Source organism: Parambassis ranga, chromosome 5, assembly GCF_900634625.1.
Source record: "Parambassis ranga chromosome 5, fParRan2.1, whole genome shotgun sequence".
Classification (NCBI taxonomy): Eukaryota; Metazoa; Chordata; class Actinopteri; family Ambassidae; genus Parambassis; species Parambassis ranga.
The window spans coordinates 14,771,817-14,786,015 of NC_041026.1; the positions used below are offsets into that span (position 1 = coordinate 14,771,817).

General features: G+C 42.4%; 2 protein-coding genes across 10 annotated transcripts in view; one reads left to right on the plus strand and one right to left on the minus strand.

The window, feature by feature from the left end:
* Positions 1–2,455: 2,455 nt before the first annotated feature.
* On the plus strand, positions 2,456–3,335 carry LOC114435932 (uncharacterized). The gene is made up of 2 exons (XM_028405913.1): positions 2,456–2,960; positions 3,049–3,335. Exons 1-2 carry the CDS (start codon positions 2,456–2,458, stop codon positions 3,312–3,314), a joined length of 771 nt encoding a protein of 256 aa, XP_028261714.1. The 3' UTR covers positions 3,315–3,335.
* Positions 3,336–4,235: 900 nt separating this feature from the next.
* r3hdm2 (R3H domain containing 2) overlaps positions 4,236–14,199 on the minus strand; it is a 37,780-nt gene continuing 27,816 nt past the window's right edge. For 4 of the 9 annotated variants that reach the window (XM_028405908.1, XM_028405905.1, XM_028405907.1 and 1 more), the window contains 12 exons: positions 13,813–13,988; positions 13,439–13,537; positions 12,632–12,925; positions 10,398–10,533; positions 9,517–9,674; positions 9,263–9,402; positions 9,073–9,173; positions 8,044–8,213; positions 7,714–7,858; positions 6,469–6,563; positions 6,126–6,210; positions 4,236–5,857 (listed from right to left, as the gene is read on the minus strand). In XM_028405908.1, coding sequence (XP_028261709.1) covers positions 5,454–5,857; positions 6,126–6,210; positions 6,469–6,563; positions 7,714–7,858; positions 8,044–8,213; positions 9,073–9,173; positions 9,263–9,402; positions 9,517–9,674; positions 10,398–10,533; positions 12,632–12,925; positions 13,439–13,537; positions 13,813–13,988 — 2,003 coding nt within the window. In that variant the 3' untranslated portion in view covers positions 4,236–5,453. The remainder of the gene's footprint in view (positions 5,858–6,125; positions 6,211–6,468; positions 6,564–7,713; positions 7,859–8,043; positions 8,214–9,072; positions 9,174–9,262; positions 9,403–9,516; positions 9,675–10,397; positions 10,534–12,631; positions 12,926–13,438; positions 13,538–13,812; positions 13,989–14,199) is intronic. The other 5 variants (XM_028405912.1, XM_028405910.1, XM_028405911.1 and 2 more) reach the window with 2 other exon arrangements.

The following is a 14,199-nucleotide window of genomic DNA, read 5'->3' on the forward strand; positions in this document are numbered from 1 at the left end:
AATATCTGTGCTTTTACACAACTGAGGATATTTTATATTTCAAAAAGTGTCACACAGTAGGTTGGTGGTTTTATTTTTAATTGAACTGTCTAAGTACTTCCTTTAAGTGTGGTAAAAATAGACAGGTACAGGGACAGTTAAAAATTCAGAATAAATGCCAAGAAGTCTTTTTTAGAGATATGAATGTGGCAGCAATTTGCAACTAGAGAATGTCTCCTTTTCTCCTTTCCCCTTTTCATGCCGTTTTGGTCCATTATCACTTGTTGCTTACTGTTCTTCTCTGCATGTTCTGAACAAGCACAAATAGGTTTAGGATAGGTTTATAGATCTAGGAAAATATGGTGAATGGCAATGAAAATCCAACTTTTTACAGCACAACCACCACATCCACTTTCCAGAATAGATAATAATGCACCTCTTAGGCTATGAGTTGGTCAAAAAGGTTTCTACTAGCACGCGTATTGCAAAGATGAATGCTGTGATAACAACCTAACGTGTCGCACAGATTCAAGATTCAAAGCATTTAATGTCATATGCACAGTATAGAAACTGGTTTCCCTGTTCAATGAAATTCTTACTTTGCTGCTCACACTGAATGCCATAAAGGTTTAAGAAGTCAAAATAATTAAATAATTTGCAAATTTGAAGATTTGCAAATTAGATTTGCAAAGAGAATGAATCATAGTGCAAAAACTGTCAGGGGGTAAACAATTGTACATGTGCAGTTATTGGATTGGATATTAAGGTGCATAAAGAAATAAATTAAGAATTAAGAAACCTTTATTAGTCCCACAATGGGGAAATTGCTTAAGGCAGCCCAGCAAAGAGCACCATACACCAGTGAGTACACTGGAGGCTATGCGGGTAAAGTGCCTTGCCCAAGGACACACAACAGTGACTAGGGAGGAACCACCAACCTTCTGGTTGTTAGACAACCCTGCTATACCACTGTGCCACTGCTGCCCAGATAAACAGTTACTGTTACAGCATGTAAACAGTCGGTGTGTAAACATGTCAGTGTGTATGTGCGGGGTCCAGTCCATTGTTACAGACTCCTGTCAGCTGTTGAGGAGTCTGATGGTGGAGGGAAAGAAAGAGTTCCTGAGTCTGGTGGTCCTGCCCTTCGCACTCCTGTACCTCCGGCCTGAGGGGAGGAGAGTGAACAGACCTTGTTGGGGGTGGGTGGGGTCCTTGATGATGGAGGCAGCTCTTCTGTGGACTCTGCTGGTAGATCCTGGTGATCTTAGGCATTTGAGGTCCATGGTGGTAGAGCTGCCGCACCACACGGTGATGTAGCTGGTCAGGATGGACTCAACGACACAGCTGTAAAAGCTGCTGAGGATCTTCGGCGACATGCCAAACTTCCTCAGCCTCTTTAGGAAGTACAGACGCTGCTGAGCTTTCTTCACCAGCTGTGTAGTGTTGAGAGTCCAGGTGAGGTCCTCTGTGATGTGGACCCTGATATATTTGAAGCTGCTCACCCTCTGCACTTCCAGTCCCCGGATAAACAGTGGCTGATGAGGTCTCCTCTCTTTCCTCATGTCCACTATCATCTCCTTAGTCTTGTCCGTGTGAGGGTGAGGTTGTTGTCCTCACACGATTTCACACGATTTCACCAGAGTGGTCACCTCCTTCCTGTAGGCTGCCTACAGCGGGCGGGGGGCCCATGACGCGACCTATCACGGTGGTGTTGTCTGCAAACTTCAGGATGATGTTGTCTGTCTGGGAGGCCACGCAGTCATGGGTGAACAGGGTGTAGAGGATGGGACTGAGGACACAGTTCTGTGGTGTGCCAATGTTTGTGATGATACTGGCTGTCCTGTTCCCTATCCTGACAGTCAGAAAGTCCAGGAGCCAGTCACAGAGGATGGGGTGTAGTCCGAGGGAGAACAGTTTGTGGGTGAGCTTTTGGGGGATGACTGTATTGAACGCGGAGCTGCAGTCAATAAACTATATGCTAGCACGCATATTGCCAAGATGAATGGCGTGATAACAATCTAACATGTCGCACAGGTGTTTGGTGTTAGCAGAAGTGCTGTATAGTAGTATACAGCTGTGTTTTATTTTTCAGAATACACCTGTGGACGATCAGAACACTGCCAGACTGCTTTTGTCAGAGACACTGAATGAAAGTGTGTCACATATCAAAGACCTTTTTCCTTTCATCCGCACGTGGGAGGCTGACAGTGACCAAAAGGAAACAGTGGAGTGGTATGCACACCATTTTTTTGAATTGCGCCGATTGTTTGGGGAACACAGAAAACACGTACAAGAAGCACAAGAAGACAAAGAAGATGAAGTGGAAGAAAAAGGACAGGCAGAAGAACAAGAAGATCAGGCAGAAGAAGTAATACAAGCAGAAAAACAAGACATAAAGAAAGTTGAGGCAGCAGGTCCCTTGGGACACCCTGGACTCTCTCAGGTTCAAGAGGATTCAGATTCGTCTGCAAACTTTATGCACACCTTAGTGTCAGAGGTACTGGATCAGGGTTGTGCAAACATTAGTGAAATTTTGCAGATGACGTCCATTAAGGAGAGAAATGAAAAAGAAGGGGTGCACTTGAACAATTTTTCTGAAATACGTCGCGTGTTTGCACAAGAAGCAGACGTACAGGAAAAAGACCAAACAGAAAAACAAACAGAAAACAGCACTGAGACTGCTAGCAATGGCCCAAAATCCTGGTGGGGGAGGCTGAAAGACACCTTTAGCACCAGGTCCAGGGAGGCCATCATGGTTCCGCATAAAGACAGCCTGAGCAACGTCCCCCTGGAGCGTCACATCAAGCTAGAAGCATCAGTAGAATTGAATGAAACCAAAAATAAAGAAGACACATTATCAGCCAAGTGTGCCAGAGAAGTCCCCAAGAGAAGGGGTGGACTAAAAAACAACAAGATCCATCCTTTGCCCTACAGTTCCCAAGGCAACATTGTCAAGAAGTCATCTGGACACAAAGTCAAGAGTAAGAACTCGTCTATTCCTCCTTATTGTTTGTTATGGTAAAGATGAAGATATGCCACTAAAGACAACTTCTTTATCTTCTCTTTTAGTGTCCACTTCCACCACCTCAGATCACAAGAATGCTCCACTGCCAGCTGCTCCTCTCATTGAGGAGATTCCACCAAAGTCCACTTCCCTCATTGAGGAGATTCCACCACAGTCCACTTCCCTCATTGAGGAGATTCCACCAAAGTCCACTTCCCTCATTGAGGAGATTCCACCACAGTCCACTTCCCTCATTGAGGAGATTCCAACACCGCCAGCTCCAAAGAAAATAGTTTCTCTGTGGAATAGATTCAAGAAGTTCTGCTGTTGATTTAATAGGGTGAATGGAACCTGACCCCCCCACCCCCACTGCAAAAAAGGTTTTACAATAAATACCTAACTTCTGAAAAAACATGCTCATTTATACACTTGGTTGAGATTACTTTGATTACAGTGAACTACTGCATCAGTGCAGTGTGATACGGTGTTATTAAAGCCTGAGTTGCTCCAACAGCAGCTTTCATTTTTGGGTTGGGTGTTTTAAAAGCTTTCACTTAAGATTACAACACTATCAGATGAGGGTAGTTGACTGACCAGTCAAGCATAGAAATAGGGTCAGCAGACCATGCAGGTGAAGTTTTGCGGGCAGGTAGTCAGTTCTGCTGGAAAAAGAAATGGATGTCTCCATGCAGCTTGTTAGCAGATGGAAGCATGAAGAGCTTGAAGACCTCCTGGTTGTATCAGACCTGATAAAAAAACAGTGGACTAACATGAGCAGACAGATTATCACAGAATGTAGAAACTGCAAAATTAACATCCATCTAAACAAGAGGACTCTGGACCACAAGTTGTTCGTCTCCTCCGCCCTGGTAAGACTCTGGAGTGGCTTGGTAATAGAAATAGGACAGTTGTAGCACATTTCCTAAGGACGTCTGTGTGCCCATCATTGGAATAAAAGTTGTCATTAAAAGCATATTCCTTGATTTAGAATCACATTCCTTCCCATTAAAAGTAATTTCCCATTCCAGTAATTTACTTCAATCAATGGGGGCTGTAAACCACTTACGAGCTCTCCATCATCATCATCATCATTAAATTGTGAGGTAATGCTGAGGTAATATCTTTTGGAGCAATGCTCAAAATTATGTGCGGAATTACTACTGATTACTGCTAAAGGTGGATCGTGGTGACATCTGCAACAAATCTGGCTGGGTTGAGTAAATTCAAATAAATCCACATGACACAAAGCATGTTTTCATAGATTTTTTCTCGACTTTTATATTTTTAAAAACAAACAAAAAAAATAACAGATTAAATAAAATTTACAGTAGACATATGCAATCATTGTGCACTTTAACTACTTCTCTGATACGTTCTGCACAGCTGTCAACAAAAAACGCAAACACAACGGGGCGTCGGGGGGGGAGGAGCTGGATGGGCAGGGTGTGGGAAGAGAGAGAGGAGGGGACAGAAGAAGTGAGGTAGAGGGCAGTAAGGAGGAAACCAATGAGGGGAAAAGGAGGAGGGGGAGGGAAATAAAGAGGGAAAGAGTAAAGGATAAAGGAAGGCCTAAATTTTTGTCACTCAGGGGAAAGAAAGAAAAATCACTGAATATATAGATTTCTTTTATTCCTTACATCACTTATATAAATATATTGAACCCCAAAAAAAAGAAAAACTTCTGATGAAAAAAAACAAAACAAAACTGCGCAATACAGAATCCCACAACAGCAGTAAGGCAAACAGAAAGCAAGAGAGGAGAGAGCAGTGACAGAGGATAGGAGCAGAGGAAGATAGGAGGCAGTATGAGACATGGCAAGAAAAGGAGGGATAGAAGATTGGCAGGGGGAAAGCAGAGAGACTGCGCAACTGTGCGTATGAAAATTTATAAATATGTGAGATTAACAGACGACTGGGTGACGGAGAGTTGAGAAGGGAGAGAAAGCTCTGGCAGAGAAAGGAGGAAGGATCGAAGAGCGGAGGGGGTTGGGGGGAAGAAGAGGAGGAGGAGGAAAAGGTTTGACTGAAGTCGACTGTCCAGTGTGTTCTTGTTATGTGCTACGTGACCCTGTTGCCTGCGCTTGTGTGTGTGTTTGTGTCTGGTTTGTGTGTGTGTGGCATTGCATGTGTTGTTGTATAATGGCAGCACACATTCCACGGCAACAGTGAAACACATGCTTGCGTGTCTTGTGTGCTCTTCTGCTATATAAATACAAACAAAACAATGAATAAAAACAAACAACAAATCATATTTGCAACCAAACACCAGCCACCTCATGATTCACACCTTCTTCCCTTTTATACATTTGACACATCATTTAACTCGTCAAGTTTTTTTTTTTCTGTTTTTAAATTATACACTAAGAGCTGTCCCCCTCAGTCCTCCTTCCTTTTCCACCATTCCACCAAGAGTCTCTCTTTCTGTCTGTCTTTTCCACTTCCTGTCTTTTCTCCCCCCTCTCTTTGCCTTTCACTGTGAACTGGCTCTCTCCAGCACACGCAGGTCATAGTTCTTTTTGGCGGCCCTCAGTTTGAAGAGGCTGGCCCCGCTGTTGTTAAGTTTGAAGGAAGCACTCTGGGCAGCCATGGTGCTGGGGAACACTGCCACTACCGTGTAGAGGTGAGCTGGGTCATTTCCATCACCCTTCACTCCCCCGGCTCCCACATTGGCCAAAGGCCCGGCGGTGGCTCCTGGCCCTGGAGGGCCCGCACCGAGACAGGGGCCATTGCCTCCTGCTCCTCCCCGGCCTCCCTGGGGCTCCTTCAGCCACTGGATCTTGGCACCACACAGCGACAGCTGGTTAAAGAGCTTTTCAGCCTCTGGACGCGAAATCCCTTCTGGAAGGTCAGTTACCTCGAGCACTCGACTCACCACTGGGCAAGAAGACATGAGGAGGGTCACAGAGAGACATTACATGTCAGACAGGCTTGGATTGGGCAAGCTCTTTACAATCTTAAAGCACCTTTTTAGAAGTTTATGACTGTAAATTATAGTAATCCTATACATGTTTAAACCCACAAATTTACAACTTCTTTGAAAATTGAAGACCATGAGGGAGTGTGAATGCCATGCTTGCAGAAGATGAGGTGATTCTTGATAGTGAATGGTTTGCTTGTCTGTGATGGTGCATTTTTAACTTACCTACATCAGTGGTGCCGAGATCTGTCGATGCAGATTTGAGTGCTTGCTTTTTCGCTCGTACACTGTGTTTCATTACTCCTTGGCCCTAAGTATTACAACAGATTTTATTTTCATTATTACAATGCAGTAACACAAAACAACACTAGGTGGTGGTAGAAGCAATCAGTCTTTCACAGACAGACAGACAGAACAGGCTATAAGAAGAGATTTTACAGTTTCTAAACAGCATAACTATCTTCATTCACTGAGCAGATATTCTGAGCTTCCTGGTCAATCAGCTTTATTGAAATTAAATGTATATCCTTTTACTTCAAGAACAAATTTTAATACAGACACTACTTACCTGATGGGAGCTGTAGGAGGACTGGCCATGCATGAGGGGTGGAGGACAGAGGCTATACTGGAGGGGCTGCCCCAAAAGAGAGTAGCGACCGTCACCTAAAAAAACATACCACGGGTTAGAATCAAATGATAATTTTAAAACCACAGAAGACATCATCCGTACTCGATTATCACACTTTACTGTTTTTGTAACCAGTCGTGAAACAACTTTTACAAAAGATTTTTTGCCAAGAAGGCAGCAACAGACTGAGTGTCCAGAGAATGTTTTTGTGTAACTGCCAGCATCTTTTTTTAGTTGTTCCCAATGAGGAGAAAGCATGTGTGTCTTTCTTAGAGCATGCTGCATTTTTTGGCAGCTCCCAGTACCTGTACTCAAAAATCTGGAAAGCTAATGGTGTTGTTACTTTTCATGAGTACAGGAGGAAAGGCTTGTTGTGGACTTATATGTCACTCCCAAACTGTATGTCTGACCAAAACAAAAAAGAAAAGCCCATTTGTAGAAGCAGGTTTTGATGAATCACTCCCTAGCCCCACACGCTGTTGGCATGTATAATGGTAGATTCCAAATTGTGTGTCAGTAAAGGTGGCTCAGTGTAAATATAGGCCAGAGTACAGGGATGAGATAAAGTCATGTGGATGCACAGAAGGTCTGACCAGGTGGCACAGTGCCAGTCATGTGATCCTGCAGAGGTGAGGTGATGTGACTGTTGGTTTGGGGCCAGAAGCTGCCTGATAATGCTGAGAGGTTTGTTGTATAACTGGGTAAAAGAACATGAGGCTGATGAGGGGTTCACACACATACACAGCCAGATGTTTAGTTGCAAAACAACTTGCAATGTAGTTTCAACTGGGTGAAAAACAAAATCACGTTTCTTTTTAACAAATCCATAACATTTTAATTTCTTGAGAATAAATGTATTATCTGTAGGCCAGAAAGATATATTTAATGTGATATGCACTTCCATTTAATTTAGTAAACCTGTGTATCTGATAGTCTAAAGCCACTTGAGATCCAGGGTTAAAGTTGGTAAAAAAAAAACAACATTTCTTTCTAAGCTATGTACAACACAGATGTGCTACGGGCCTTGTATTTGTGGGAAGCCGCCCTGGCTTGATATCTGGCTACATATCATTGTTGGTAACATTTACATTTACAGATTTATTCTTCTCACTCTTGTCCTCCTTGTCTGGATCATTTTCACTGCAGTACATAAAATGTTGCTTCTGTGTGTAGTTTTATTTTTACCTTGAGCTGGTCCACCTGGCCGGGGAAACTGGGAAATGAGGGGTAATGGTCCCAGGCCTGGACAGACGCTGCTGACGCTGCCAGAGGGAGATGGGGTGGGGGACTGAGTGGGGGAGGCCAGTGGACTTGTCAGCTGAGTACTGGCCTAGAAACAAAGGGTAAAAAAGTCATTATCTTTACTCACCTTAGTTGGAGACAAACTGATCAGAAACTCCTTTTAAAGAATTGACTATGACCACTAGAGGGCAGACAGGTAACTGAATAAATAAAATATAAATTATGGATAAATAACTTGACCCCCAGACTGAGGAAGCCTTCAGACATGTGTACCTGTGGAGTGTTGTCAGGTTTGTAGAGATCTCCTGGCTTGCTGGGCCTCTGTTCTATGCTATAGTACTTGCACGGGTTCCACTGGACCAGGGGAGGATTCTGGGAAGGCTGTGGTCCATTGGGGACACTAAGCTGCATGACCATCACCCCAGGCCCAGGAGGAGGCACTCCTGAGAAATGACAGAAAACAGATGATGGGATGACTCAACCCTCTGCCCAAAAAGGTTTTTTTTTTTTTGTTTTTTTTTTTTTTTGTTTTTAAATTTGACAGATTAGGCTTTTAACATTTTCAGAAGAGGCAGAATCACAGACAACAAGACAACTATCTCACTAACAATCGAGTAACTTGATGACCTGCAGTCAACCTGTAATACACACCATCATGAAGCTTAGCTTGCTCAAGATTACCATCTGGTGTGTGTGTGTGTCAGTTCAACAGTTTAAGAGCATTTTATCCCACTTGGATAAAATGCACTTATAACAAATACACTCCCAACCACAACTCCTCAATCCTAACTAGGAGAGCAATGTCTCATACGTTGACCTGTTTAACCTAATAAACATATGCCTGACAAATTGGCACAAACAAAGCAGAGGATTAAAGGTGCAAAGTGACCATCATTTTGATCAACATTTACTTAAGATGTAATCAGTTTGTCCAGTTTGGGTTTTCCCTTAAAAGAGATAGCTTTATTTGTGATGTTACACATGTGAACTCCATGTACCCCTGTGTGAACTTTCCCCTAAATATATTTCACCTAATTTATAAAGGGCAACTCCTTAATGTGACTTCACTAGATTGGTACTGATATATACTCAACCACAGAAATCAAATGTATGTACTTTAATCATGATGCTCATGTTTGGAGAATGAGAATCTAACACTGTGTGAATGTGGTGTGAATGAATAATGCATTTCAATGTAAAGCGCTTTGAGTGCCCAGCAGGAAAGCGCTATATAACACCAATTAATTATTATTATTAGCATTACTAATACAGACATTATGTTCTCTTGACATCAGCCCTCACCTGAATATTGCTGCTGCAATTGTTGGGGATTACAGGGGGACGGTGACTGTGTAATTTGATACTGCTCAGAGCTGGGGGGCTGCAGGAAACTGACTGACGGGCTGCAGAACAAAAGACAAAAACAAGAAAATCATTTTACACGGTAAAAAGGTTTTAATACCATAGCCTAGTTTCATATATTCATACATACTTTGTGCTATTCTGCTGTGTGGGTGTGATAACACTGTAGTAGACGGGCATGGGACCCTGGACAGACTGGCTGACCGGCACCATCACCTGTTGCTGGTACTGCTGCTGCACCACCTGCTGATTTTCATTTCCCACTGGTACCTGGGAAAATGTCAAGAAAGAAACATAACTGTTTAACATGGTGGACCAAACATTACAAACAAACTGCTACTGTATCCTTTATTATGTCCTACCTGAGTGAAAAACAGTCCATACCTGATATGATGGCATTTGTGGGTACTGGACCATTATGCTTTGCATTTGCCCTCCCATGCCTGCTCTCTGTGAATTTAGCAGACCTGGGTTCTGAGGCTGCTGCACACTCATCATACCCTGGTAGCTGGGCTGCTGGCTGGGCATCATCGTCTGGAGACCTAACAAAAACAAGTGGAGAAGATAATTTAGAGATAGTAAAGCCAGTGGAGAGGATGAGAAAGAAGTAAAAAGGGAGAAACACAGGTACCGGGACCTTTACCCTGCCCTTAAAAATGTTTTGCTTAATGTGGTTGAAATTAAAGTAACATTCTTTAAATGTTAAAGGTTAGGCTTAGGATGAAAGCAAGGACTGTCTACCACACTATGGTGAAAAAAATAATCAAAAACATGGTTGATGCAAGGTCTTACTGACTTAGGTATTTAAAGAGTCACATGGATTTGGCACGTCCATTTAGGTTGTCAACAGCATTTGACTGCTACTTACTGTATAAACATGCAGCCGACCCTTACAAACCACAAATTATAGGAGACTGAAGGATGACACGGCCGCCTTTCGGTATAAAGTTAAAAGTTCTATATTTGTCTGAGCATATTTGACTTGGCTGGACATCGCAGGGACAAGGTTGTTTAAATTCGACCTCTCACCTGGTACACTTAAATCAGAGTATGAGTAAGCATTTGTTTTTCCAAAAAGGACAACAAAGTACATTTATAAAAAAAACAAGTGGACTTTGTCTGTGCTGTGGAAATATATTATTTTGTTTCTCCCTCTTTTCTCTGGTCAGGCAGCACCAATTGTTTCACATTACCGGGTTTATGCAGTAAACCCGGTAATGTTTTTTTTTTTGCAGTAAAATATGTTGTGACCAAAACAGACTGACCTGACTGCTGTGTAGGCTGAGGCATGGGTTGTGTGCGCTGGGCAGGATAAGACACCTGGTGGGACATAGGCTGGGGCACACGGTACTGCTGGCCTGAGCTGGGATACTGACCAGGAGGGTAGTACGACACCTGTATCTGTAGAGAAACGACAGAGACAGTTTAGAGGGTAATATATACTGAACCAAGAGAAGAGAAAGTATACAGTATTACTTTTTTTAATTTGTGTATAATGTTAAATATACAGTGTTTCTCATACATAGCATATAAAGAGCCTGGCTATAAGGTACCGCTGGAGACAAACAACCTCCTTTGAAAATGCCAATCCTTTCCAAATGCTGTTTATAAGAACAAAGACATTTTATCATTTTTACACAAGTGTTTCGCTTAAAAAACAGTTAATGATTTGCACAGAGTAACAAAAATTCTTATCCAATGATACTATGCTGTCTATGCTTTAACTGAGTGACCCTGTAAGCATGGAAGTAACACGTGATGCCATCATGTCAAAAGTGATAAAAAAAAAACAAGTTTAGAATCATAAAGAACTTCGAATAAAGTCAAACAGTGCAAATTCGAAGGCTGTGGAAAACTAGTAAGAGATGTGCCTAAAACCCTAGAACAACTGCCAAGACACTAGTCTGGGGGAACTTCAGATATTCCAGAGAAGAAAGGGCTAGGGGGTGTGCCTCAAACTTTCTGAAAACAACACCAAGCAACCACCAGGCTGTTATCAAATAAAAAGGATGCACAACTGAGTATTAGCATCAGGGGGTTCATGATTTTGACCTAAAGGGTATTTTCAAGGTCACTCAGTGTTGGAGTGTACAGCAATTACTTAACTTGCCCCCTGGCCACACCAGCACATTTTAATTAAAATAAATACAGTGTAGTTCAGTTAATTTTGGCATATATTCATTGTTTTATCATTTCTTGATCATAGGGTAGACATCACAATCAGATTACAATCAGCACTGATTAGGCTTGGCAATAGATTGCGTCTCGACACGAAAATAGCCAGTGTGCCCCACTGCGGCATCCTCAAAAGTTTAAGTCCAAAATTCTCTAAAATCTCTCGAGGTCAAAGTAAATCACAACATTAAGCTGAAAATGCAGAAATACCATACAAGTAGTCATGCAATACACTAACTGTAGCATGTTGAGCCAATGAGAATAAAGAACTCAATTTTGTTACAGTTGAATGCTAAGCATCTAACAATGGGCAACATATAGACAGAGGTACAACTTGTAGCTTATACAACTGGACTAAATGAAGCATGCAGAAAATCAAAACGAGACGGAGGAAGTTGGATGTTAGAAGGGTCAATTTCTACTTCCAGCCTCTTCTGCATATATGACAACAATCTAGAGGCTTGAGTGGTGTCAATATTTGCACTCCCGTTGCACTGTCGACCACCCACACAGAAAACAACAAAGCACATCTCCCTTTCCCAAACAATGCTGTTTACGTAAGTGTGGAGATCTGAAAGTGAGGACAATACAAGAGCGTGTGTAGGGTGATGAAAAGATACACTGTATGTAAGTCAGAGCTGGGAACTACAGAATAAGATCACATAGAATTAAAGCTATAAAAAGTCAGGAGAAAAGTAATCTTTAGAATCATTAGAAACCACATACAATTTATATTATTTAAAGACTCTCTGGAAGCAAAGTGAAAGCACTACATATACTGGGTGTGCACAAGCAGGAAAATAAATTATTTGCTTTGATAAAATATTACTGATAAACAAAAAACTACTGTCAGCTTATAAAAAGATAGTGACTTGAGCTATTAAAAACTCTACTAAACAGACTATCTTCTTTTACAGCTGAGCCTCAGAGTAACATTATAGGACCTAATGTCTCCCACAGGGCGTTTAATGGCCAGGTCAATTTAGTTCTCTCCTCAAATGAATTATAATAACTGCTTTATGTATTCAAGGAAAGGCCTGAGGGAGAGGGAGAAAAGTGAGAGAACTCATTATTGTCACCGCCTCTGCAATCAGAAGAATGTGACAGGCTAGCTGACCAACTGACTCCAAGCTTGTGAAGGTGACGCACAGCACCTCAGAGTGCAAGAACCGGATTTCCTACTGGGCGAATCCACCACTGAACAGTGAAGTTAATCTCTGATTTTCCAGAAGTTTTTAATTTGTTATTATTTATCTTCATGCATGACATTTTTTTTTAAAACCTATGCCTGATGGCTCTCTAATGGCATATCTGGATAGCATACCTGTTGAGGTGGAGGTGGCTGCATGTAGCCTTGTGGAGGTGGTGGTGCCTGCATAACTGGCTGAGAAGGAGGAGGCGGTGGAGGTGGAGGATGGGGGTGTCCGGTGGTGGGCTGGTAGCCAGACGGAGGCGCCATAGGCTGACCCGTTGTAGCCATGATATAGCCAGTCTGGGGTGGGGGATGCTGCGACAGCACCGTGGGAGGAGCCTGATACATAGGGGGAGGCTCAGGGTTCTCACTGGAGCCCTGCCGACTCAGCGTCATCTGGGTGAATTGGGGTGCTAGCTCTTCTCCCTAGGCAATATAAAGAACAATATTATAAGTGGTGCTAGTTTTGTGGGCATTATCTAATAGTAGCACTTTTTTAATGTAATTCGAAGCAGTGTAAAGTGTAAGCCATAATGATTCATAGCAACATTGAAGAAGTTCTGAAGGGATGTATATTAAGGACTATGTTGTTTTGGAAAGTACGATCTATCTTGAAAAGAGTCACATGATCCAATACCATTATTACACTATGGACTATGTACAGGGATGGGATTGAATATTCTTATATTTGGAGGGTGTGGTGAAGACATATTTACATTAAATGTTATATAAAATGCCAGACTCCAGTGCTACAATTCAAACCACAGCTATCAACAGCTGTATTTCCCTCTAAAAGTTCTGCTATTCATAATGGTGGCTATACACCAAACAAATGGTAAGAAGAGCAGGATAAGTGAGTTTAAGTGTTATGTTGTTAGTCTTGATGTGGTCTTTAACTGAACTAATGTGAAGACATGAAGCCATAGGAGTTATCAGTACCATTGTGTACTGCTGGGGAGGAGAAACTGGCAGGAGAACCTGGGGGCAGGAAGGGCTGGAGTAGGAGACAGGCTGAGAGGGCTGCAGAGACGCCACCGGCTATACACACCAGAAAGAGGGAGGAAATAAAGAGGCAGAGCAAAGAGAGAGTGGAGGAAGGTGGTAAGAAAAAGCAAATTAGAAGCAGTGGCAAAGAAGGGAAAAGAAAAATGAGGACATTGGAAAAATGAGGGTTAGAACACATAGGAAAAGTTGTTAATGAGCAGACAGGATAGTAATGGAAATTGTTTCTAAATATAATACAATGCAATAAAACTGTATTAAAAATAAAATTGAATTACTACTACTCATTAAATGGTAGCAGAGGTACTTACCTGAGCAATCATGTGGTTGCTCATGGGGTGCTGCTGTGGGGTGGGCAGCAGGGCACTTTGAGGCGGAGCCTGGGGCTGTGGCTGCTGGGGCTGCTGGGATGGGCAGGGAAGTAGGCTACGGCTGGACTGGGAGGCTGCAGGTGGGGGACACACATCAGGACTGACTAGGGGCAGGCCTTGTGATGCAGAAGACAACATGATCGGAAGGAAATCATTTAGAAAAAAAATACTATCTTTGATTTTGACACAGGCCTTTTTCAGTCATTCACTTCTTTCTGTTAATCTAGCAGCAGTTTAATGTCTTGTGTCACGTAATAAAAAGTCAGCCATCTGTCATTTCAGAATGGTTTTGTTTTGTTTCCAATGCTTTGGATTAACAAGGTTATT